We start from the raw sequence: 27,540 nt of genomic DNA on the forward strand, positions 1-27,540 counted from the left end.
ATACCAACAATGAAAACAGCCATGCCTTGGTGGACACAGGCTTCAAATCTGTCCAAAGGGATTGTGTATCTACAACAAATTCCCAGTTTTATTACAACAAATGATGCTTCAATAGAAGGTTGGGGTGACAACCTTCAAGACCTACAAATCAGCTGCAAGTGGAGCCCAGACGAAACAAAGCTTCAGATCAATCAACTGGAGCAGGATTAACTCCTTAGCACTGAAGTCTTTTCTCCCCAAGATAACACAATCATCGACCCTCATACGTACAGACAATACCACCAGTATGTTCTATTTCAACAAGCAAGGAGGAACACGCTCACCAGCGATCTCTTCTCAGGCACAGGACATCTGGAACTGGGTGATTCAACATCACATATCGCTCAAAGCAGAACATGTGCCAAGAGTCTCCAATCTCCTTGCAGACTCACTAAGCAGGACCACCATTCCATACCACAAATGTGAAATGAATATACAGGTTCTGGATGAACTCTTCCACCGGTGGGGCAAACAAGACCTAGATCTATTTGCTACTAGGGAGAACAAGACATGCCTGTTATTTGCAAGTTGGCTAAGGTTTGAGATTTGGTCTTCTTTTTTTTTAAAGGACATAGACTAGATTTGAGCCATAGGTCTTATAGTCTATCTATCAGTTGTAGTAATGCACATTGGTTTGTTGTAGTACCATGGGACTCCCACTTCAACGACGGGGAATGATTAAAGCATGTGGATCTATAAAAGATACCAATACTGAAGAACCTCAGTTACAGGTAAATATGCAGTTTTTTTTGTTTTTTGCAGAAAGACTAGCACTACGACCCACCCAACACATTCCTAAGTGAGGTCATTGTGTGAAGGGCCCCCTATTGTATTCTGCAATGAGGTCAACACCTGACTCCTCCCACCACTGTCTGCACTGTGGTCACCTTCTGGGCCATTCTGCAGTGATGTCATTGCCGATTCCCACCATCACATTCTGCAGTGAGGTTAGTGTCAGCACCTACCCATCACATTCCTGTAGTGAGGCCAGCACCAGTGCAACAGTACCTCCCATCACATTCTTCATTGAGGTCAGCACCAAGATTCATCCCTCATAGTTTGCAGGGATTCCAGCACCTCTACCACCCATTACATTCTGCAATGTGGTCAAGGCAAAGGGCCCCCCAAACCTCCATCACATTCTGCAGTGAGGTCAGCACCTGTGTGCAACCATCACATTTTGCAGTGAGGCCAGAGCCAGGTACACCCCTCACATTCCAAAATAATGTCATTGTGTGAGGAACCACCAATTGCATTCTGCAGTGACGTCAGCACCACAGTCTAGCTACCATTTTCTTCATTTTGGTCACAGCTAGGGTCCACCGTTCACATTCTGCAATGAGGTCAGGATCAGACTCCACCTTTCATAATCTGCAGAGGTCAGCACAAAGACCTAACCATTACTTTCTTCAGTAGAGTCAGCTGGATGGTCCACCCATCAAATTCTGCAATGGAGTTAGCTCCAGGGCTCACCCATCCTATTCTGCAGTGCCACCCGTCACATTCTGCAGTGTGGTCAATATCAGGACCCATCCATCACATTCTTCATTGAGTTCACTTCTGTGAGGCCAGCTGCAGGATCCACCCATCACATTCTGCAGTGATACCAGCGTCAAATTCCACCACCACATTCTGCAGTGTGGGCAGTGGTAGCACCCACCCATCACATTTCACAGTGAAGTCAGCACCAGTGGACCAGAACCACCAGTCACGTTCTGCAATGAAGTTAGCACCAGGGTCCAACTATTACATTTTTTTAGTGAGGTCCCCATGAGGACAGCCCATCATATTCTGCAGTGGGATCAGCTCCAGAGTCCACCCTCCATTTTCTGCAGTGTAGTCATCACCATGGCCCACCCATCACTTTCTGTTGTGAGCCAAAAGCTAGGATCAACACATCACATTTTCTAGTGAGGTCAGTGCCAGAGTCTAACCACCCTTTCCTTTTAGCAGTGTGGTCAGCTCCTGGGCCCACCAATCACAGTTCATATAAGGTCACTGCCAGGACCCATCCATCTCATTCTGCTGTCATGACACTTGCTCCTGGGCCTAGTGTATGCAGAGCATACTTCACTATATAGAAGGTAGGACTTGGAATGCACTGAGGTCCAATATACAAGCTCCCAAAGTAGACTGTGTTAATCTAAAGGGTACACAGTTCCTTTCTAGAAGTGGAAAAATTTATGAGATTGGTGCAGGACATGGACATCAGATCAAGGGAGCTGACTGCTCAGGAACTAAGCATGAATGGTTGTCATGCTTCATTATAGGGCAGCTCCTCATCCGGCCAGTCTTTTTTGACTAATTATTTTTTGACATTTTGTCAACAATTTTTTTGAGACCGTCTCCTGGTGTGGCACGGTTGTCCACGAGGAAGGCTGGTCTTTGACTTTGCCTTTTCTGCTGAAGTTATCCGATGAGGAAAGGAAGCATTGGCATTCGAGTCCTGACTCCGCGGTTGAGCCTTCGCCAGGGCCATCTGTGCACCTCCCCAAGTTTCCTGGATTTGGAGCAATCCCCTCCCAAGTTCATGAATTTTATAAGCCCACACACCTCATATTTGGGTGGCCCATTCCAGCTGGAGCGCCTTCGGGTGCCTCAGGCTCCAGAGGGGCCCCTACTGGTCTTCTGCCTGTGGGTCACCCCAGGGTGCCAGATGGGCCCCTTGGATCCATATATGGATCGGGTGCAGCACCGGTTGAGCCAGCTCGACCTTCCCTAGTGACGGTTCCACAGCCAACATCCCCGGCGCCCTCTGGCAGCGCAGTCCCTATACTCCCGAGACACTGAACCAGGTGTGCGTCATTAGCCTCTGGTGCCCATTGGAGTCAGACCACCCAGGTCGGAGCCTGTGTCCTATTCATTTGGTCTAGGACATGGAGATGACTGGGAAGGACCACTGGACCCTGATGAATACCAGCCCATTGATGTCACAGATGGCACCTGGCGTGAGTATCTGGTGGATGTCAGTGGATTGGACACCTCTCCAGATACTGGCTTGGTTTGTCCTCCTACAGTGGCAACATTGGAGAGCCTTATTTGCTGTGGTGACAAGTGGACATCTGAGGTCGATGGCCTCAACTGCCCACTGTGGCTGCCAAGACAAATGTCTTGACGGAGGTGCTTCAGCCAGGAGTCACCCCATCGGAACTGCTTCTCCCTTTTAACAAAGCCCTCACAGGCGTCCTACTCAGGCTTGGTCCAAGCCCTGCACCGGGGCTCCTGTGAATAGGTTGACTGCCTGCCGCCTTCGCCTTGCCCAAAAGGACCCCTGTTTCCACACAACACCCCCCACCCAGGAGAGCTTGATGGTCCAAGCCTCCAATTTCCAAGTAAATCAGGTGCATTCCCTATCACTTTACTGGACAGGGAATCCAAGAGGCTGGATACCTGGAGGATGTACTCCCTCTTGCTCTGGCACTCAGTTGTGCAGGTGCTGCCTATGTCTTGAAGAAGGCCCAGGCCATACGCTCCCAAGCTGTTGCTGATGAGAGAGACACAGCTAAGTTTGCCATACGCTGTGGACTGGATCCAACCAATTTGCTGTGCAGGAGGGTTTGATTGTCAGTGGCCTTGCTGCACATGCCTGACTCAGGACAACTGGCTTTTCTGAGGATGTGTAGGCCTCGTTCATGGTCATGCCCTTTCATGGCTTCTCTCTCTTTGGAGACAAGGCGGACTCAGTGCTGGAGTGCTTCAAGGACAGCAGGGCTACGACAAAGTCCTTGGGCAGGCCTTTCCATGACCCCTCGCCAACCACTGTCCACCTTCTTCTCCTTTGTGGCCAAGGAAGGTGATCCCAGCCATGTCACCAATTGTCCAGCCACCACAACAAGCAGCTTTCTTGGTCTTTGTGTGGCTGAGGATGATGCTCCCACAGGCCTCATGGGTAAGGTAGCCATAGAGGGGCCAATCCACTCCCCCCCCCCCCCAGACAGCTGTAGCCTCCAAGCCCCTCTAGTTTGCCCTCCGAACATTATGGGCACCCAGTGGGAGGCAGAATACACCATCACCTCCAGCACTGGAGGTCGATAACATTTGACTGCTGGGTCCTCCAGATTGTCAGAAGGGTCTATTCCCTCCCATTTGTGAATATCCATCCACCTTTGCCACCTACTTGCGACAGGCTGACTGAGGATCACATCTAATTTCTCCGCCAGGAAGTGTTGGCTCTTTTTGGCCAAGGGAGTCATAGAGAGGGGGTTCGGCATCGGAAGTAGTTTGTGGTTGTTATTCCCTCTACTTTCTGGTGCTCAAAAAAGATGGGGGCCTTTGTCCTATCCTAGACATGCCTGCTCCCAATTTCTTCCTAAGAAAGGAGAAATTCAGAAAGGTCATGCTCATTCAAGTCCTTTCCGCCCTGGACTCGGGAGTCTAGATGGTAGCTTTGGACTTGCGGGACGCATACTTCTGCATCCTGCCTGCCCACAAATGTTACCTTTTGTCCACGAAGGGCCACAAGCACTTTCAATTTGCTGTGCTCCCCTTTCGCCTTACCAGCTGCTGAGCTTCATGGCCTCCTGCATTCTGCTTGTGATGTATGCCCGTTGGCATATGTGGACATTTGAGGGCTCTGCAGTGGACATGAAGTACCAGAGGGTGCAGTTTCAAGGGAATCTCTCCAACATGGTCCTGATCCCAGAGGGCACTGCAACAGATCTGCAGTGGTGCCTGAGGAACTGCGATTGAGTCAGCGGCAGACCTCTCTCCCTACCCTAACCAGATCTGATGGTAGTGATAGGCACGTCACTCTTGGGCTGGGGTGGCCATCTGCGAGAGGTGGAGATCTGTGGAGTCAGGTGGAATCCAGACTCCACATCAACCTGTTGGAGTTCTGAGTGAAGTGGCTGGAATTGAAGGCCTTTCTACCCTCCATCAAGAGAAGGCTAGTGCAGGTGTTCACGGACAACACCACCGCCATGTGGTACTGCAATAAGTAGGGCAGGATGAGGTCGTGGACCTTCTGTCAAGAGGCCCTGCATCTCCAGACATGGTTGGAATATCAGGGCATTTTCCTGGTGGTTCATCACCTGCCAGGCTCTGTGAATGACAGAGAATGAACTCAGCTTGAAGATGCCTAGTGAACCATGAGTGACGTCTCCAACCGGAGGTGGTGCAAGGTCTCTTTCAGCAGTGGGAAGATCCTTGATTTGATCTGTTTGAAAGTGCAGAGAATGTGCAATATCAGCAGTTCTACACCCTGGAGTTTCCAAGGCAGCTCTCACTTGGTGACACTTTATATCTCGAGTGGAGTTCCGGCCTCCTGTACGCCTCTTTGCCAATACCACTCCTGCCCAGAGTTCTAAAAAAAAATCAGGAACAACCAGGCTCAAGTCATCCATATATCTAGGGACTGGGCGCAGAGAATCGCTATCCCCATCTGTTGAGCATGTGCATCAGTAATACGATCAGGCTGTGTCTTCGGGAGAATCTCCTGTCGCAGCAGCAGGGGAGGGTTCTCCACCCAAACCTGTCACCGCTCTGCCTTTAAGCATGGAGATTGAGCCGCGACCGTTGACAGCTTTTGACCATTCACCTGAAAGTTGCATTGTTATTTTTGCAGCTCAGCATTCCTCCATGGTGTACAGGTAAACAGGTTGACCCTTTATCTGCACCTCTTTTCCAAATTATTTTATTTATAGCAGAGCTCTGCATTGGGCATGCTGAAGAGCTGTTTGTCTGCTATCTCAGCTTTTCTGCGACTGCCAGATTAGCCCTCCCTTTTCAAATCCCCTATTGTAAATAGGTTCCTGAAAGGTCTTCAACACGTTTCCTCCAGCTCCCTTAGTTATGCCTTAATGTAACCTCAATTTGGTTCTTACTTTTCTAATGTGCGTTCTCTTTGAGCCTCTTTATAACTGCCCTCTTCGGCTCCTTACCATCAAGACAGCTTTTCTGGTGGCAATTACATCTGCCCAGAGGATCAGTGAAATGCAGGCACTATCATCTCAGCCTCCGTTCATTTCTTTTTACCCAGATAAACTGATCCTTCAGACATGAGTATCTTTCTTGCCAAAGGTAGTCACCCCATTTCACATGGGCCCGTCCATCACCTTGCCTACCTTTTAAGGCTCTGCCTCGTCCCTCCAAGGAAGAGGAGAGACTCCACTGGCTAGACCCAAAAAGAGTGTTGTCATTCTACCTTGACCACACACATCCGCTCTAGGTGGACAATCAACTCTTTGTGGGGTATGTCAGAGGCAAAAAAGGGAAGGCTGCACAGAAATTAACCAACTCCCCATTGATTGTGCTCTGCCTAAAGTTCTACTAAGCATTGGCCAAGAGGCAGCCCCTGGGGGGCTTGTGTGCTCATTCCACCAGGGCAAAGGCTACAACCACTGCATTAGCATGTCGAGATCTGGTCCTGTCAGGCTGCAACATGGACTCGCTGCACATGTTTACCAAGCACTACTGCTTGGACAGTCAGGTCCATCGGTATGGGCACTTTGCCCGTTCGGTCCTGCACGACGTTCTAGCCTAAATTGCTTAGGTATCTATTCTAAGGTAAGGAATCTGCGGCTAGAAGTCTCTGTTAGATGAACAAGCTTCTTACCTTTGGTAATGCCTAATGTGGTAGAGACTCTAATGCCAGATTCCTTACCAACTCACCCATCCTCCCTTCTCTGCAAATGGATTTATAGGTACAGGACTGTTCCCTTTTCAGAACCCTATTTGCACACCAGTTCTCTTCGTGGCTCTGCGCTTCTGGTGTGGAAAGTCGCAAAAAGAAATTGACATCAGCACACTGGGGTGCCGCACGGCGGTTATGGTGGCTCATCCCAGCAAATACAAAGCTATGTCTATCCATAAGTAGACGATTGGCTCATCAAGGCAGCTTTGCGTGAACTGGGAAGTTAACATTATCATCCAGCTGCCATCACTCTCTATCAGCTCGGTCTGCACGTGAATCATGACAAATCGATCTCGACTGACACCAGTTCAACTTCTACACTGCCTAGCTGCACTCCGGATGCAATGCACACACAAGGGGTTCCTTTGGAGGAGAGACAATGATCTTCCTTCAGAAGTGTCACAATCTGAAGGCGATAGCACATCCAACAGCAAAACCAGTCTCTCTCTCCTCAGAACAATGGCAGCATGCATGTTAAAGGTCCTGAATACACGTCTCCACATGTGGCGGCTACAAGAGTGCCTATGAGATCAACGGGATCAGCTCTCATGAAGATGAGAGGACAGAGTAATGTTGACAGTTCATGCAAAAAAATCACTCAGCTGGTGGTGCTGATCCAAAAATCTCCTTAATGAAATGATTTTTCATCAAGACATCGTGACCCAAGCCATAGTAACGGATGCCTTGCTTGCAGGTTGGGGTGCTCATATGGGCCATCTACAAATTCAAGGCATATGATCTCTGAAGGCTTTTCTCCCATTATTCAGGACGAACTCTCTCCTTATTCAGGCAGACAATACAACAATGCATTATCTGAACAAGAAAGGCAGAACGAGATCCACACCTCTGTCTCTGGAAGCACAAACAATCTGGAAACAGCTAATATCCAGGAATCTCAGGAGTACAGCGGTCCATCTACTGGGAGTCCTGAACGCTCAATCAGGCACTCTAGCAGAACCATTCAAGAAAATCAAGAATGGGTATTAAACAACTCTGTACATCACAACATCTTTTGCAACTGAGGTTTTCTTCAAGTATATTGTTTCGCAAGGTTTGCCTAGAGATTTTACCAAGCAGCCACACTGATAAATGCCCTATGGAATGCTGGTCAGGCAAATTTCTTTACACTTTTCCTCCGATTCCCCTACTGCCACCAGTGATTTCAAGCTATCACGCACGAAGGCCAGAATGATTGTCATTGCTCTGTAGTGGCCAAGACACCGATGGTTCACAGATCTCCTTCACATCTTAGAGTGTCCACATAGAGTGTCCACATAGGGGGCTGCCGTGCACACCGGGCCTTCTTCAGAAGTGTGGAGGCCAGATTCAACACCCCAACCTTCTCTTGTTGAATTGGCTGCTTGGGTCCTGAACTCAAATAATATGGTCACCTAAACCTCATTCAGGAGTACATGGATCTTTTGAGAGAAGGTAAAAGACCATATAATAGAACTTCTTGTTTATTCAATTGGAAGAGATTCTGCATCTGGTTCTCTGAGAACAATTTTGATCCTCTCACTTATCAAGAAGAGGCGATTCTTCCATACCTCCTCCATCTAGTTAAAGCAACACTGCAGTTCTCCTTTGCTAGAGTACATCTCGCAGTAATGACAGAGTATTAAAAATGTCCTTCACAAATGTCCTTTTTAGGAATGCCTGCATTCAAAGATTTTCTGGAAGGCATTAAAAAGATACATCCTCCTCTGGGTAGAGCTGTCCCTCCATGAAATTTAAATACTGTCCTTCCTCACCTTGCGCGTCCTCCCTTCAAACCAATTCCTAAGGCCTCTCTCCAACACCTATCCTGGAAGGCTTCCTTCTTGGTCCCCACAACGTCTGCTCGTAGAGTCAGCGAGATACAGGCCTTATGGTCCCATGAATATAACACAGTATTTCATGGCAACAGAGCTATGATGAGGACCCATCCTACATTTCTCCTTAAAGTAGTCCCAGAATTTCATGTCAGGTTATTTCACTACCTACATTTTTTTCAGAATCCCTCTTCTCCTGCAGAGAGATCTCCAGCTGTATCATTAAAGTATGAACGTGCTAAAACATCCATTCTCTGGTATGCTTATCTATCGTTCTCCAGGTCATAGAGCCGCTTTTGCGGACAAGGTTAGTTCACTTCTAGAAGAATCCATTGTGGAATCTGATGTAATGGGGGGAATCTAACTTTCATTTGGAGAACATGCTGGACTCTGATGTGGATTGGCTTCTAGAGATGTTCTCCTGTTTAGTACTCCCCCCCAGGTAGTTAGGTGTCCTTCCATTCGAGCAGGACATACCCTAGATGGGATCTTTACTAATAATCCCGCCTTGGGTATTCCTCTCATTCTCCCATTGACATGGTCTGATCACCTTGCAGTGACTTGGGAGATAACGTTACAGGTTAGGCCTCCCTGGTTCTAGGTATTAACTCCGACAGCAGAGCCTGGCATAAGATTCAATTTACTGAATTGAAGTCCCTACTGACTACCTCTGTTCCTGAAACCTTAGGGAATCCAGATCAGGATGCTGGGGATTTTTTATTAATGGATTACCTCTGCCCTTGATGTTATGGTCCCTGTAAAAACTAGGGTAAAAAAAGAAAAAAGATGTCTCAGCCATGGTTCAGTGAATCTCTTAAGGCACTAAAACAAGGGTGTAGAAGGCAGAAACGCAAATGGTGAAAAGGTTATGACCCTAAAGAAAGTGAAAAATATAAAGAGTGTCTTGTTGAGTACAAAAAGTTATCCTTCGTGGCCAAATCAACATACTGTGCTGATCTAATTAGATTAGCAAGTGACTCTAACAGAACTCTCTTTCAGACTATAAAAAAATGAATGGTACCCACACAGGACAACACAGCAGTAAATGGCCGGGATTTTTGTAATTCTCTGGCCCACTTTTTTCAGGAAAAAGTAGTGTCCATTTTTAATAAGTTCACCACGTCTCGCCAGGGTGGTTTGTATAGTAACCAGTCCCCAGAACCAAGGAGTTGCTTCAAGCAGTTTGAGGTCCCCGCAGTTAACCGATCAGATAAGGCTATGTTATCTCTTAAATCTGGTTCCCCCCAGGACCCCTGCCCCCCTAAAATATTGCAGATGTTCCCTAAAGTGATAGCTCCTTATATGTCTAACATTTTGACTACTATGTTTCTAAGAGGGGTTTTCCCTATCTGCTGGAAGATTGCTTCGGCCCCTTTCCCTGCTAAAAATACCTAATCTAAATATGTTGGACCTGAATAATTATTATCTATTCTCCCGGCTTCAGTTTACTGCCAAATTTTTGAAAAAACTAATGAATGAACAACCTGACTCTAACATTGAGAAGTACCATCTTCTTGATGACACACAATGTGGTTTTAGGAAAGGCAATGGTACTGAATCTGCCCCATTATTAGACACCAACAAAATCACCCTTATCCTGTTAGATCTTTGAGCTGCTTTCGATACGGTCAACCACAATTTGTTGGTTGACCGGATAATCAGTAGGGTCAGGCCTTGGCCCTATTGCAGTCGTTCCTTTTAGGTAGACTGCAATCTGTGTCTGTAGGTGACTTAATCTCAGAATCATATTCTGTGCTGTGTGGAGTACCGCAGGGGTCATTGTTGAGCCCCACGCTGCTTAATTTGTATGTAACTCCCCTGGCTGCGCTCATTAAATCCTTAGGTCTCGTTCTAGTGTCCTATGCTGATGACAGGCAGATTGTGGCTTCTATTGCAGAAAATGATGCCCATTCTAGTGAGCTTTTTAGTTTTAGACACTGTATAAGCGCAGTAAGTAAATGGATGGACCACAGTTGTCTGAAACTGAATTCTTCAAAGACGGAGGTAATCCTGTTTGGCAATAATATGACCTTCTGGTCCCCGGCTTGGTGGCCGTTGGGTTTGGGTGCCATCCCTACTCCTGTCACTAAGGTGAAAATGCTTGGGTTGATACTCGACAATGAATTGAGTTTTAAAAGCTAAGTGAACACGGTCACTTCTTCTTCTTTTCAAGCTCTAAGAATGATCCATAAGATCTAGAAATGTAAACCTTTGGATTTGCTAAAAACAGTGGGTATCGCACTTTTACTGGCCAGGTTGGACTATTGTAATAGCCTCTATTTGGACCTTTCTAAGGGCTCCCCAAAAAAATTAACAAACCCTTCAAAATGCGGCAGCACAGTTTATTCTGTCAATTCCCAAACATCAGTCTGCAAAAATGGCCATTAGCAATTTGCATTGCCTGCCGGTTAGACAACGTGTCATATTTAAGCCACTATGTACGGCCTATAAGACCCTTAGTGGGCTGGGCCTCAACTACTTTAAATCAAAGCTGAGGCAATACATAACTGGGCAGAACTTTGCGTCCTGGCTCTGGTGTGAATTTGGTGGTGCCATCCTTCAAACAGTCTTCTTGAGGTGGTAGAAGCTTTTTTAGGCCTACGGCGTTGTATTGGAACTGTCCTCCTTACAGCCTAAAATCAGCTGCTTCCTTCTCCCTCTTTAGAAAGTCTAAAAAGCGTGGCTCTTTAGCCAAGCAAGTCGATAATTGAGTTTTACTCTTCCTTGTTTTTGGGGCAGCCCCAAGACACCTTCGGGTATTCGTTGCGCTTTACAAACTCTTCATGCATTCATTCATTCCATACTCTTGATGATAGGAGAGTGTTGAATTTTTATCTACACAGGACAACATTTTTAAGGAAGTCAAAGCAACTTTTGGTGAATTATGGTCCTTTACGAACAGGATTTGCCACTTCAACACAATCCTTGTCTAGATGGATTTTCTGCTGCATAATCCTTTGTTACCAGAAGGCCAAAAAAACCTTGTTTGGTAGACCTACAGGCCATACCACCGGTGATAAAACGGGTACAACTGCATTACTTAGAAACATTCTAATTGCTGAGATTTGCAGAGCTGCAACTTGTGATTGGTTCACACCGTTAGAAGTCACTATTGTCTTGTTTCAGATGCTAGGACAACCTCTTTGAGAAATTTGCTTAACTATACTATTCCCTTTTATCTCTTCGCTCGCAGAATCATTGGGGATGAGCTAACAACTCTATTTATTGCTTATGATTGTCAGTGGATATCCCCTGAGAGAGAACTAGGATTACAGGAAAGAAACCATTCCTTCTCTCTCAGTGTTGAACCTACTCTCTAATGATAACTCTGCTGTCAACATCGAACCTACCATCTACAACACCATCGACGGCACCCTTGTTGTCGATGACATCTCTGAAATCCTTGCTGTTGATGGCTTGTCAACGATGAAAATCACCGTCAACGATAAAATCAGCCTCGATAGCTATACCGTTGACAGCAAATTAAATTGAAAAAAAATGAATTTTTACCTTTGAAAGTGACAAATTTGCCCACAGTGACAACCTTCGCCACCACCTAGACCTTCACCCCCAAAGGAACCCTCTGTTAGACCTAGGGGTAGAGATGAGGATTCTATTCATTCAATTTGTTCTGATATGGCTGAAGAGAAGGGTTAGCTTCCTCAAGAGATTGGAGGACAAGATGATAATAGTTTGAAATATGATCTCTAAAGTAGGATGGATGAAAAGCCAAATACACAAGATTCGTCAGATAGTATTTTTTAATTCCATTCCTTAATGGAAAGAGCTGCCAAGATTTCCAACCAATGGAGTTCGTAGACCAAACTTGTTTTTTGTATGACTTCAAGGAACAGTCACGGAACTCTGCAAAATCTGTACCAATTTTAGATTTTGTTTGGTCACATTTTACAGACTTCACATGAGGCCTGTTGAACAAGAGCTGGACTAACGATGTAAGCAGGTCGGAGTATCTTGGAAAAATATAGTCCAGTTCACAGGGCAGCTCAAGCAAGCATTGCTGTGGTGAATGCCTCCAGCAAATCTGAATGCAGGACTTTCTTTCCTACCTATATCACACAGTATGATCCTTATGAGGGATGCATCCATGAATGGATGGAGAGCAGGAACTATCACCCAGAAACCTATGGTTGGCTGCAGAGAAGACACTTCACATCAATGTGCTGGAACTGCGAGCCATTAGTCTAGGCCTACAAACATTCCTTCCTAGGCTTGTAGATCAACCAGTCTTAATCAGAACAGACAACACAATGTCTATATTCTGCATAGCCGTCAATGAGGTGCATGGTCCCAATCCCTCTTGGAAAAGAGTCTCAACTACTGTGGAATTCGGCCATTCCTCACAAAATCTATATAGCCATGGAACATTTACCAGGCCGCAAGAACCCTCGGACGGATGCACACAGTCAGCAGTTTCAGATTGTCACAAGACCAGTACCAGGTGAATTACATATTCAGTCAATGGGTTCACTCCACAATCAATCTGTTTGCCACTCTGATCAACAACAAATGTCTATGATTCGGAAACAGATTTTGGCATCCTGGGAAAATGGGCAATTACCGTTCGATCAGTTGGTCCAAAATGTTTGCTTACACTTTTCCTCTATTTCTCCTAATTCCCAGAGCATTGAAGGAGGTGAAGAATGAAGATAGATCATTGCACTCTCATCCTCATTGATCCGGTGTGGCCACACCAATATTGGTACAGTGAACTGCTGCAGTTATCAACACACCAGCCGTTCCTCTGAAAGTGCATCCCAGGATTCTTTCTAAACATCACAGGGAGCTTCTCCGTCATGATCCCAAATTGCTGAACTTGACAGCATGGTGCTTGAACACCTAGAGTTTGGCCATTTGGATCTACTGCAAGGCTGTAGAAATAGTTTGGCACAGACTTTTGAGCTCCAGTGACCACAAAACCATCAACGTCAAGTGGAAGCGTTTCTGCATTTGGCACAGGGGTAATGGTCATAATCCACTGGGAAAAAAGACTCATCAAATCTTCAAATTTTTTAAAATCTGGTGAACATTAGACTTAAATAGTTGTCAGACAGGGTTCATGTGGCTGTAAGTGTGAGATGTAAGAGATCTGAGCCTCAGCATCTTCTGTATTCTCCCAAATAGTCATAAAACAATTTATGAAGGGGCTGTTTAGAACATTTCCACCACTTCGTCCTCCACCAGTTCCATGGAATCTTAACACCGTCCTCGGTCTTTGATGCTACCTCCTTTCGAATCAATACATAAGGCACATTTGAATTGTCTCATGGAAGACAGCACTTCTTCTGGCCTTCACATCTGCAAGGAAGCTGGGGAGATTCAAGCATTCACCACCAAGGAACCTTTCCTTGGGTTTGCAAAAGGCAAACTATTCTTGAGACCCAACCTCAAATGTATACCTAAGGTTCTTACTGACTTTCATTTAAATGAACTTGTACTTCTTCAGTCTCTCTTCCCAAATCCACCAATGTCATCAGAAAGAATGTCACATTCATTGGATCTCTCTAGATGCCTCAGCTTCTACAAAGACAAAATGAAGGACAAACTCACTCCAGACCGGTGGTTTGTGTCTTTTGGACAGTCAAGAGCAGGTCATCCCTTGCCTAAGCAGGGGGATAACTCATTGGCTCTTGGCCTGTATTTCTTTCTGTCATGCCATGGCCAAGCACCCACTCCAGGGAAAAGTGAGGGCGCACTGCACCAGGAGCATGGCATCAACAGCGTCTCTCTATGCTTTGGTGCCCTTGAAAGACATCTGCTGTCTAGCTACCTGGAAGAGCCTGCGTAAGTTCATGAAGCACTACTTCCTAGACATGGATGCAGACCTGACGCAGCTGTGGGACAGACCGTCCTGAGAAACCTGCCTCTGTAAAGGTGATCCTGCATCCCGCGTTCGTTATATATTATAATATACTGCTAGCTATTCTGATTCAACCACGTGAACATATAAAAGATCCAATGTTGGAGAAGAAATTAGTTATTTACCTATAACTTCGGTTGTCCAACGTTGCTATCTTTTATATAGTCGCATGTGACCCTCCCTCCTCTCCGGTCAAAAGCTCATCCAATAATATTCACACACTTGTGCTTTGAAATCTGAGCTCTGGTAGCCTCTAGGGGGAGTAAGAGAGCTTAAACTTCCACCTCATTGGCTGAGGTTTGGGTGCTTTTAACTGAGATAGATGTGCTACTAAATGTACCATGTTGTCTCAGGCCTATGGCAATTTCACACTGTATACTGCTATTGTAATGTACTGGGGATTCCCAGTCCTAGTGACTGGGAATGAATCAAGCATGTGAATATATAAAAGATATGAATGTTGGCAAACGAGTTAGAGACAAGTAACTAATTTCTTTTTCGGGAATGTTAGCATAGGTGTACAAGGCACTGACCACTGAAAAGGCCATAGAAATAGGCCACTTTGTTAGCACGTCCACCTCATTCTAAAGGGATCAAACTCCAGCCAATGAGGTGAAAGTGCTCCACGCCTCACCCAAGATCGCTCCACGCCTCACCCAAGATCTCTCCACACCTCAGATTTCTTAATTCAAGAGTGGGCATATGTAACCATACATGCAATGCTTGGGGTGAGCCTCTGTTAAGGGAGGAGGGTGGGCCACATATAAAGCTAGGATAGATACCAACACAGGAGAACCACAGTTACAGGTAAGTAACTTGTGTTATCTTGGTCACAAGTTTTTTAAGGCCTATAAGTGTTTCTGCTTGCCCTGTGTCTGTGCTCATTGTTAAGCGGAGTCTATTTTAAGGCATGCATTATGGAGGGGTTTCTGGCAGATGGATCATTAGTCAGATGTCTTCTTTCTTGAGAGGCACCATTTCTTCGCCATATCTATGTACCCACAATAGGCCAGTGACCTGCCTACTTTTGTTTCAGGAAAAAGTGATCGCTTTAGACAATGTTCTTCATATTTAGTGACCACAATGTAAATCTAGGGCGCGGATGGCAGTCTGCTGACAATGCACTCGGTATAACAAGGGGTCTTCGTAGTGAAGCGGAGCTAGTGGCGGTCTTCTAGGCACAAGTACATCGTTTTTAGTGCAGCCCTCAACGCCAGTGGCTCCCCCGTGGCATTACAGCATTGAAGGTGTGCATAGCGCCTCGATCAGTGCTGCAAATCATCTTTTTTGTGTTGTCAACTAACATTTTTTCTTTTGCTGTTGAATTTCCTTAGGGGATCAAGGGAGAACAGGGAGACCCGGGTGCAAAGGGAGACCAGGTAACTGCTGAGAACCTTTATTATCTAGAAACAAGAATATATTTGTCTGTTTTTGATAAGAGGATATGTCAAGTCATTTTTATTTGAAGTTGAAGCTATTCCATACATTTTCATCTGAGCCTGCAGTTGCTGTAACTTTTATTTTGACTTCTGTACGTCAGTTATGACCAAATGCAGCGCCATCTCTGTTCTTCTGTATATTTTGTGCTGTTCCATCCTGCTGCGCTCTTACTTACAAGTATCTCTTTTTTTCACCCTGATGGTGTCACAATTAAGGGCCAGATGTAGGTAGAAAACATTTTGCGAGGTGCAAATTGCTAGTCCCAGCGACTCACAATTTGCAATTCGCAAAATGTTATGCAGAAAGGTGTCTCAGACACCTTCTGCGACTCGCTATGGGGTCGCAAAGACCCACCTCATGAATATTTATGAGGTGGGTCGCAGTTTGCGACCCCATAGCGAGTCTAGGCACTCACGGGGATGGTGGCCTGCTGGAGACAGCAGACCACCATGTCCGTGACTGCTTTTCAATAAAGCAGTTTTTTTTTCTCTTTGCAGCCCGTTTTTCTTAAAGGAAAACGAGCTGCAAATAGAAAAAATACCGAAACCTTTTTGTTTCGGGTTTTTTCAGAGTAGGCAGTGGTCCATAGGACCACTGCCTGCTCTGAAAAAATATTATTGTGAGCATTCACAAAGGGGAAGGGGTGCCATGGAGACCCCGTCCCGTTTGCGAATGAGTTACCATCCACTTCAAGTGGATGGTAACTGGGGGTTGATTTGCGACCGCTTTCGCAGTCACAAATCAACTCTACATCGCGATGCGGTCGCAAATAGGTAGGGAACGCCCCTTCCTATCTGCGAGTCTGAAACACATTTTGCGAGTCGGTTCCGACTCTCAAAATGTGTTTCAGCATCGCGTAGGGGCTTTTGCGCCTTGCAAACGGCGTTTTTCGCCGTTTGCGAGGCGCAAAAGCCTTCTTACATCTGGCCCTAAATGTTTATTCTCTGTAATACCTTCTTGATGTCACAATCATGTTTGTCTCTTCAGTCCCATTTTGTTTAGTGAGATATTCACACAAATGTTATTCTTTGGGGTGGCAATCAAATATCTGTCTACTTTTCCCAACACGTTAGTAATGTCAAAACAAAGTGCTTATCTGTAATCCAGTCAATGGGATGTCACACTAGCACATTCCTCCTACTCCAGGTTTGAGTTATGTTTTACACCATCTTTGTTGAATGTTTCAGTAGTGGTCAAACAGCATTATAGTGTAACCTCACAAAGCATCACTGACCACACAGCTAAGTGAACAGCTAGTGAGTAGCGTTTATATGGAGCACATTGGAATAAAAGGTCATGATGATTCAAAATGGCAGAAAGAGAAAAAGTAAAGTAAAGGTAACCAGCAGCAATTATGAGCCTAGCCCCATCTGCTGGTAGTTCCGAGTTATTGGTGTAGCGTCTGCAGAAGGTGCATCATGTATGCATATCTAACTCCCCCAGTGTGACCTCAGTGCAGGCGGAGGGGCAGATTCAAGGGCGGAGATCTGCCTGTAAGTGGCAGGTCTTAAATTTCCACAGTGGTCACACACTTGACTATGGTGGGCGAGAGTCTTCCTCTGGGCCCCTCTGAAATGTATGAATCAGGTCATCCCAGCCCGCGGCCAAGGGCGTTTATGCAGGCCACGGATCTCCTCTCATCAAAGTGACGAAAACTCTACCTCAGCCCAGTAGACTACAGTATTCTGCTTTGGTGAAACTTCAGGGAGGAACAAAGCTTTCCATCTCATTGCAATTGCACATCTAGCCAGTAGAACGTTGCCTGGACACCTCACCAGAACTGGCTATGGATGTACCCACTGGACCACCAACACAAGAGGTTGTGTCTTTACACAAGATCACTTTGAAGGCCTTAGAGGTGATGGACTTAAACAGTTGCCTAAGATAGAGATGAAGACCAACTTCTTCATTGAGGTTCTCCTGCCCTCATGGACCTCTTCGGGCTCACTTCTCCCCTTCAATGAGGCTTTGTTGGAACCCATCACTGCAGCATCAAAGAAACCTTCCTCTGCTCTGGTGGTCAGTTGGCTCGTGGCGCGCCATTATCACTCCACTCCTGGTGATCCAGCTTTTCTATCCACACATCTTTTACCAGAAAACTTGGTCGTCCAGGCTTCCTGTTCAGGCTTTGTGCTCAGGGATCCAATTTGACCGTGCCTTCCCTACTGCCCCCTCCGACAGGGAGTCAAAACTTTTGTACGCCTGGAGCAAGAAGGCCTTTTCTACTCTGAGTATCACCTTGAAATCCCTGAATGCTTACTGCTCTCTTGCCCACTACAACCAAGCCTTGTGGGACATGGCCTAAATGATTCTTCCACATGTTCCCGCAACCCTCCTCCTCTTCTTTTTCTGTTGCCCCAAAAGGAAAGCATGCCTTGTTTGCTTCCTCAACTCCACATGGAGCCCATGGAAGGGCAAGTTAGGGGGAGATGGAAGCCGCCAATGGTCCACCCCACATTGAGGAGCCTCGCAGTCACTGTGCTTGTTGCCGCTAAGTAGGAGGGAAATGGCTGTCCTAGCAACAGCACCACACTTGGGTGCCTCCTTCAGCCTTGGCTCTTTTTGCAGGCTTTCACGGTCGCCACCGGCCACCAGGGTCACCCATCTTAGTGTTAGGAGGGAGAGCGGCCTTGGCAACCCCCTTATCCCCACCACCACAGGGAAGCCTGTAGTACAAGTGGTAACAGTTGCCGCTGGGTAGGGAGTTCATAGCAGGCCCCAGCCCTACGCCGCTCTCAGACCACTGTCGCCATCCCCTACTCTATCCGCGGGCACCTAAAGTAGCTCTGGAGAACCCCTGGGATCTGTCGGTCAGGTGTCATTTCTCCTCTGTAGGGAGGCTTTGGCTGGGTCGGCTGCGTAGGTTGGATATTCGCTCAGCCGGCAGAGTGAATCTAAGGAGTGGCCCGCCATCTAGTGTGGCAAACCATTCCAACCCCTCCCAGTTTTTCTCTTTTTAAAGTTTGCTTTTCTATTGAAAACATGTGTGCATATATTTATGTATTTGCATGTAGTAAATTATAAAAAAGTAATAAAAGCAAAGTTAGGACCTGATTTAGATATTGATAGACGGGTTACTCCTTCACAACAGTGACGATATCCTGTCCGTCAAAATCTAAATCCCATTGAATATAATGGAATTTAGATTTCGGCAGACGGGATATCCGTCACCACTGTGATGGAGTAACTCTTCCACCAATATCTAAATCAGGCCCTTAGTTAGGAATATATTTTCATGGTAATGCTATATCTCCAGTGCTCTCTGTTCTCATGTCTTAAAACCACAGTTTTTAAGAACGAGGGACCATTTAAAGCTCAGACTCAATGTGTGTGAATGCTACTGTGCACTAACTTGCATTGAACTTATCTGCCGTTCAGTGAGACACATTGTCTAAAACAGTAATGCATGTCTACTCTGTGTAACTTCCTCTTCTTTCTTGTAGGGAAGTATGGGCCTTCCTGGGATGCTAGGACAGAAGGTAGGTGAGCAAATAATCACTGTGAAGAAACACCAAGCAAACTGCACAACACTAACCACTAACCGGGAACTCCTCACTAATAGCGTTTGATAAATAGCAGCACCAAGTTGATCAGTCAACATAATCACTGACAGCTCAAGAGCAACCAATAACACCAAAGTGAACAGTGGCAAACCCCAACTGATCACTTAAAACACCAGACTAATAACACCAAACCAATAAATAAAACCACCACAACTGATCACAAAGACCACAGATCATTAACAGCATCAAACTAATTAGGAGGCTCAAGCCGATCACTATAGCCAAATTGATCACCAACACCCCAAGCCGATCTAATATCATACTGATCTTTCACAAGCTTCTTAACAATGCCATACTGAATAATAATGTCAACTTAACCACCAATATGACCAACACCACACTGATTACTAAAAACTACTGATTAATGTGAGCAAATTTAGGCTATTGGCTCCTGGTTGGCCACCTGGTAGCAATGCAGCCAGACAGACTAACATTTTATGACTTTAGGGATAGCCTAGCCTGCTCCATGCTTTGGATGCATGAAGTGTGCAATCATTCATAATGTCTGAAGGCAGAGGCTGCTCCTCATAAAAACAGATGTGGTCGGTGCCCCTCACAGAGCTGCTTGAAGGGAATTTGTAATAGTGCCCAAAATCCCTCCTTAACTCCATAAATTGTGGTATGCTCTTTTTTGTAACATGAACTTAAGTGAGAAGATTCTGACTATCACTATGGAAACAATTATTAAAAATGTAAGGATGTTTTATTTTGTTTCCCTTGAACAGTAAATAGACCAGGCAGTATTAAAGGGATGATATTGCTTGTCAGTTGGAATGTGTGAAAATGTTATTTTATTTGTCAAAAGGTCTAAAAACAACTACTCTCTTTTTTTGTGGAAGCTTTCCAACAAAAATAAGATGGATGTGTCTGGTTAAGTTGAATTAGTTTTTTTTTTTTATTTGTACACAGTGGGCTTGTGACAAGTTACCACTTAGTAGCGCAAGATCTTCAAGAAATGAAGAGTTAACTTTCCAGGTCTTCACATTCTAAGCAAAAACAAAAAAGGGATAATAATACCTGGAAATCTAAAACCAAATAATACTTTAAACAACATCTACTTAGTGAAATGTTTTGTGATGAGTGAATATGTAGACTGAGGCCACTGATAGAGTGGTTCTAAATCCTAGGATCTTTATTGATAGTTATGAACTTAGAATATTCCTGCTTGCGTGCTGGGGTATTGGAACACTTCAAATCCATACAAAGTATGCCCTACTATTAGAGGTACAATCTGGAATTATTTTTAAATAGCAGTAACAACCTCTAAAAAGCCTTCATAGGCTAATGTGTCCTGCTGCTGATTTCAACCACCTTTTCTGAAATCCACATACAGAGCAGCCCTAGGTGATATGAGTACAGTTGAAACAACAGAAAAAAATATCCATACAAGCATAACAAAAGAAGTTGGTAAGAATGTGCAATTCCTCTTTAAGGAGCCAACAGCTTCCATCTCCCGGCATGCCTTGTAACGGCAGTTGTTTGAGAGCCTTAGTTCTGTTTTTTTCTGGCTCATGCTGAAAGGATCTTGGAACACTCCAGGGTTTTTCAATCTGTTTTGCTAGGATGTTTCTTCAAAATCTAAAAATCATTGCTTCACTCAAAGTCTTTGAAGCATCTGAATACTTTTCTCCTTCTTTTAACAATTTTAGATTTTTTTTTCCCACAATGCCTTCACTTTCTGGGAAGTGCCCGTTCTTTGGGAGGAAGCATGCTGCATCTGACCCACATACTATGTGTGTTGTGTGTCAAACATCATCACTTTTAGTTAAAGTATGTACATTTTGTCAGAAAATGACAAATCGAACACAGCGGCAATTCACATTATATATAGGTTAGAAGACCTCAGTGCTGAAGAGGAATAAAAACAATATTTCAGAAGGGCCAAGGAAGGCTCCTCTGCCCTGTAGCCAGGCTCTTGTCTCAAAAAGACTCGCACACAGGAAGATCTAGGGAGAAGAGGAAGAGGCACTGGCACCATTCACATTGTTTCCTCCATTCCTGCAACCCTAGATCAGCATCGAAGCATGGTTCCTGATGTGTTTGCCAGAGGACAGCCTCACGGATAGGATCAGCAGACTCATGAGAAGAAACACTTTGGCTTGCTGTCAAGATGTTAAATGGCGAAATGTGATTTGCCATTGAAGAATGCACTTCTTTCAAAGCATTTGATGTCAAAGCATATACAGTCATCTCTTTTTGTGTAAACTTTTATGACCTAAGGTCGAAATAAAGAATGATCTGACTCTACACAGTCAAAGTCTTCCTCTCACTATTAAACATCACATCACTCAAGGTTGATATGTTTGATGCGGACAGTGGCCTCGCCATTGCCATCTGGACATCTGCCTCTGTCTCCTTTGTTGGTGACCGCTCCAAAACTATTCAAACCACAGTGAATGGTTATACGAATCGAAGACCCTCTTCAGTAACCCTTTCAGCCTTTGAATCTTCCTCCAGTTCCTGCCATAATTCCTAGACTTGCTTCTCCTCCTCCAGAAAGGAGGATGCTTGTTTCAGAACAACCATTTTGTCCACAGGATCTTCCATCTTGAACCATTCTTGAGAGTCATCTTCCAACAGAACATCCTGAAGAAGTAATTTCCCTGAGACATAAGAGAAAAATGTTGCCCTCATCACTTTCAGAGAATAAGTCATGGTCTGATAGAGATACAGTCACTCTGTACACACCACCACCACCATCCTACTCCATACCAAGGTCATCACCAATAAACAACATACCCCCCCTTTCAGGATGTTCTAGTTATGGAGGTCACAAGAACATCTATATCGGTAAATATGGAGATGCTCCAGCCACAAGCCTTACCCAGACCTTTACTTCTTTTGTTCCTGGGTTTTGCAGATCTGGTAGAGGAATCATTTCTGACCCTAGCAACTATAAAGACTGCTGTTGTGAGACCCTTTAGAAAATATAAGTCACCAGTCAAGATCCTGTCCACTTTCACCAGGAGCCAAAACCAGATTCTGTGATTTTATTGGCAGTCAGCCAAAGACATGCATCCACTTCTGAAACATTTGTTCTTCCTGTCAGTGACAGTTAAAAGATTGATGTGGATAGTAGGAAGGCTTTGTAGCTCCACGGTTACAGCCTTTAAAGTGGCTAACACAATAGCACTGCTGTGAAGATATGACATAGCTATGTCGGAATCCTTGATAAGCTGTGAAGATGACCTTCCATTGAAAGAAAACAGGGCTTTCTGGAAATGTTCTAGGAACGGATGCTAACATCCCTAAAGCTAAAGGACAATCTTTCATTGGTCTTCAGTCTCCAAAAATCTACATCGACACATGCCTAAATCCTGTTGTATTCAGAGTCAACCTTAGACACATTCTGAGAAGTGTCAGGGAAAAGCTTGTCTTCGTCTCAGATATATTGTCAAATTTAGACAACCACACCAGCAACAGTCCACAGACAGCATCCCTTCCCTTATCGATGGCCTCCAGCATTTACATTGTACCAAAATGCATGGCTGTATATGACACTTTTGCAGGAATGTCTAGAAGTACAGAGGTCTCAATGGAAAAACGTCTAGAACCATGCTCACCTTATAACTATCAGCAAGACAATCTCTTCCCTTGTAGTGCAGGAGGTCCATTCTAAAGAACGGACCCATTTCATCCCGCTCAAATAATTGTAATGAATGCTTAATTTATGAGATAGGAAACTCATCTACAGAATTTAACGAGCTAAGACTTGCGTTTGAACAAGTAACATGTACCATATAAATGTCTTAGCAATGAGAGCGGTCCATCTAGCTCTCAAGGTTTTCCTGCTGTCTCTGAAGACAGACAGGAGCATGACCACAATGCACTACCCCAGCAAACAAGGTGATATCAGGTCTAGAACTCTGTACCTAGAAGCCCTAGGAATCTGGAAGTGAATTCTATCAAGGAATCTGCCAATTCGGGCATTACCATTGTCAGGCCTGTAAAACTCCCAACCAGATGACGACAACATGCTCCTTGACATTTTTCAGACTAGGCATTCTTGCACATAGACTTTTTTGCAACATCTTCAAATTCAAAATGCCCAGGATCCGCCTCCAAACTCTGAGAACTGGGATACCAAGGCAGTGCCTTTTTATTCGACTGGTTGAGGAAATTTCTTTACGCTTTTTCACCAGTTGCCCAGACTCAAATTGTTCTAATAAAGTTGGAAAACTCCAGGGCAAAGAGGATCTTAATACCTCAAAAACAATCAGGGCAATGGTGGTCTCCAGATCTTCCTTTCTTAGTATGTCCACACAGGAGGCTTCAATGCCAACCGACCGTATTGTCCAGGATGCATGGCCAGTTATACCATCTGAATACGACACCCTTCAATTTGGCAGCAATATGGACATTTGCACCAACCACAAACTGCCAGAGACATTTTAAAGGAGTCCAAAGGACCATTCACAAGAACTTCATGCACTTTTAGATGGAAAGGTGTGTTCTGTGGTGCCAACGGAGCAACCATGAACCATTCTTCTGCCAAGAAGATGCGATTATTCTTTATCGCCCATCAAGACTTTAATACTCGGCTGTTAGAATGCATTTGGCAGCCATTTCACTTTACGGGAAAGGCCCATCAGAAAGATCATTCTTCACTATCTTTGGCATCAAGGACTCCTCTTTGGAAGCTAAATGTGGTGTTCTCTAGACTCCTATAGAGCCCATGCATAAGGCTTCAATGCAGCATCGTTTATGGACAACAGCTTTCTTAGTGGCCATAATGTCTGTCTGTAGCGTAAGTTAAGTTTTAATGAGGATACATCTTTCTTTCTTGCCAAAAGGGGTCTCAGACTTCCACTTGGATCAATCCATATTATTGCGGGTTTTCTTCAGTAAACTTCCACTCTGGAGGAGAGATAGATTCACTCCCTAGAGTAAAACAAGTTTCAAAAGTTTGTCTAGATTACACTAAAGACTTAAGAAAGACCTTCATAAACTGTGGTCCTTTATAAACGGGTTTTACTATATCCAAGCAGTCCAGCTAGCTGAGGGTGGATATTCTCTTGGATCCCTTCCTTTTTTTTTTTTGATAAAGATATTTTATTGATTTTGCAGAAGGAAAAAGATAATGAAAACATACACTTATTAAACAAGGTGCCAACGTGGCGCCTAACAGTAGACGGTCTCAAGTCTTGGTTCCCAGGCACCATAATGTAAATAAGAGTCACACATCGCCTAAGTGGTTGCTGCGGCCTCCCACTTCCCCCATACCCTATCATATTTATTTGGACATCCTCTGGCCTCGTATACCAGTTTTTCCCGGTGTGCACACCAGTCCAACCCCCGCCTCCATTTGGTAATTGTTGGGGCGCATCTGGCTTTCCAGTCCGCCATTATGTCCCTCTTAGCTACCAGGCATGCCATCCCAAGAAATGCTCGATCTGATCTTCTCAGCCCAGTGTTTCCCATAATCCCCAATAAGAGAGGTAGTGGTTCCCTTTCTATGTTCTCCTGTAGGACTCCTGAGATCTCGTGTACGATCGTTCCCCAGTAGGCCGATATAATTGGGCATGTCCATACCATGTGAAAAAAATCGGCTGCGGGGTTCGTGCATCGCGGGCACTCCGCTGAGGACTGGAGGCCCGACGGACGCAGTTTGGCTGGTGTGAGGTAGGCTATATGGAGGTAAAAGGTCTGAATTAACCGGAAGCGGGTGGCCATTGTCAGGGTACGGGGGGCCATCAGTGCTTCACTCCAGTCCATCTCATCCATGGGGCCCACCCATCCCTCCCATATCTGGCGGGGCCCCTCTAGGGGGCAGGTGGTATTGGCTATCAGAGCGCGGTATATCTGGGAAACACCTCCCCTACCTAGATTCCCCATCAGTGCCTTTGCCTCCATGGGGCTATATTCGGGTATGCTGTCCCCAGTTTGTACATGTACTAGTAGGGCATGGCGGAGCTGGAGATATTTATGAAATTGCGTTCTGTTTAAGGAGAAGAGTTTTTGGAGGTCTTCGAATGATCGCATATGAGACCCCTCCCATACGTCACCCAGAGTAGAGATGCCTATATTATCCCACTTCTGAAAACCCTCCAGATTTGCCACCTCCCTTAGGTGTCTCCCCTGCCACAGCGGGGTCTGCTGGGTAAGGCGTCCCCACCACCCCGACAGTCTCTGGGCCACCCGCCAACCCAGTAAAGTCACTTTGGTCACGTCTGGGATGTCCCGTGAGATCGGGCCCCCGTACAGGATGTCGAAGATCCGCGGGTAGCCCAGCGACCGGAGCTCCAGCCGATACGCCGGGTCCGACCACCCGCCCCCCACCCAGTCATTGATCACGACCAGGTGCATCGCGTGGAGATAATAATGGATGTTGGACATGCCCAGCCCCCGTCGTAGATGTCTCTTTGACAGATTTTTAAGCGCGAGTCGCGGACGGGCGTCGTTCCACATAAATTGACGCGCCAGTGAATCCATCTCACCAAACCATTTCTTGGGGATGGGATGTGGGAAGTTTTGCAGTAAATATAGGAGTCTGGGGAGGATCATCATTTTGTAGAGAGCTATTCTGCCAAGCAGGTTTAAGGGGAGAGTCCTCCAGCGCTGTAGGTCAGCTTTAATTCTTCTGGTTAGTGGTGTGATATTGAGCTCCCAAGTCAGCTCGGGTAGTAGTGAGATGTATATTCCCAGGTATTTAAAGCTGTTCCTTCGCACTGGGATGCTCTGCTGCCAGTCTACACAGTCCCGGGAGCGGTGTAAAGGGACCAGTAAGGATTTATTAGGATTTAGGATCAGTCCTGAGGCTTCCGCGAAGAGGCTTAGAAGTTGTAGGACACGGGGACCACTTCTGGCCGGGTTGGAAATGTACAGTAGAACGTCGTCCGCGTATAGCGCCACTCAGTCCTCTGGGCAGTTGGGCCAGGGCCAACCCTCAATCAGGGGGTCATTTCGCAGCAATATTGCCAAGGGCTCTATTATTAGTGCAAAGAGCAGTGGGGATAGCGGGCATCCCTGTCGGGTGCCGCGGCCAATGGGGAACGGGTCGGAGACCACCCCGTTCACTTGTACCCGGGCCGTCGGGTTGGAATAGAGGAGCTTCACCAGTCTTCGGAATTTAGGCCCAAGTCCATTTTTTAGTAGCACCTGGTCCAGAAAGGACCAATCCACCGTGTTGAATGCTTTTTCAAAGTCAAGTAGGAGTAGCGCCAGGGGAGTGTGTGACAATGTCGTGTGATGTGCCAAGGCTAGGTGTAGTCGTCTGATGCAGTGTCGGGTACTGCGGGTGGGCATAAAGCCGCACTGGTCGGGGTGCACCAGGGTGGGTATCACCTCCCTTAGTCTAGAAGCTAGGATCGAAGACAGCACTTTAATCTCTGTATTTAGAAGTGAGATGGGCCGATATGCCGAGCAGTGTCGCGATGGGGGTTGGGTCTTAGGGATCACCACAATTGTGGCTTGGTCAATCTCATTGGGGAAGCGGCCCTGTTTTTCGGCTTCTTCATACATGCTGAGCAGGTGGGGACCCAGAATGTCGCTGCATCTTTTATACAGCTCCGCAGGGAATCCGTCTGGCCCGGGGGTCTTGCCCGGCGCCAGGCTGGTGATCGCGTTTATGACCTCAGCAAGGTCAATAGGTTCGTCTAGTCTATCCCTTATCGCCAGAGGAACACTGGGAAGAGTGATGTCGTTTAAAAGGGGGGACTCTATCTCGGCAGTGGGTCGGGGGTGTTCTGCGTATAAATGCGTGTAATAGGAGGCGAACCTTTGCGCAATTTCTATAGGAGTTTTGGAAAGGGAACCAGAGTCCTCCATGATTTCAGATATGACCCTGTTGGCCAGAGGGCGGGTGGCCAGCCAGTGCAGGAGTTTCCCGTTTTTGTCCCCCCAACCATATATTCGCGCTGCTGAGGCCCTCCAAATATGCTTTGCTGACTCCAGTGCTATGTGCTTAATTTCTTCTCTAACCCTAGTGAGCTGTCTCAGAACAGAGGCTGACGCTGAGGTCACTTGTTGGCGCTCAAGGATTAGTGCTTTGGTCTCCAGCTTGGACAGTTGTGAGTCTCTGGCACGTTCGCGTGAGCGGAGGAGATATTTGGCTTGTCCTCTAAGAGTGGCTTTGCATGCGGCCCATAGGGTGCCCGGAGATTGGACCGATCCCAGATTCAGTTCGAAATATTGGGTAAGGTGGTTCTTAATTTCTTGGGTATAATCATTGTCCTGTAA

At 45.9% G+C, this 27,540-nt stretch overlaps 1 protein-coding gene across 1 annotated transcript in view; it reads left to right on the forward strand.

The window, feature by feature from the left end:
- Positions 1–27,540, forward strand: part of COLQ (collagen like tail subunit of asymmetric acetylcholinesterase) — a 323,105-nt gene that overhangs the window by 167,328 nt on the left and 128,237 nt on the right. The window contains exons 9-10 of the mRNA XM_069212095.1: positions 15,694–15,738; positions 19,243–19,278. Coding sequence (XP_069068196.1) covers positions 15,694–15,738; positions 19,243–19,278 — 81 coding nt within the window. The remainder of the gene's footprint in view (positions 1–15,693; positions 15,739–19,242; positions 19,279–27,540) is intronic.

Source organism: Pleurodeles waltl, chromosome 10 (genome assembly GCF_031143425.1).
Source record: "Pleurodeles waltl isolate 20211129_DDA chromosome 10, aPleWal1.hap1.20221129, whole genome shotgun sequence".
In the NCBI taxonomy this organism is placed as follows: domain Eukaryota; kingdom Metazoa; phylum Chordata; class Amphibia; order Caudata; family Salamandridae; genus Pleurodeles; species Pleurodeles waltl.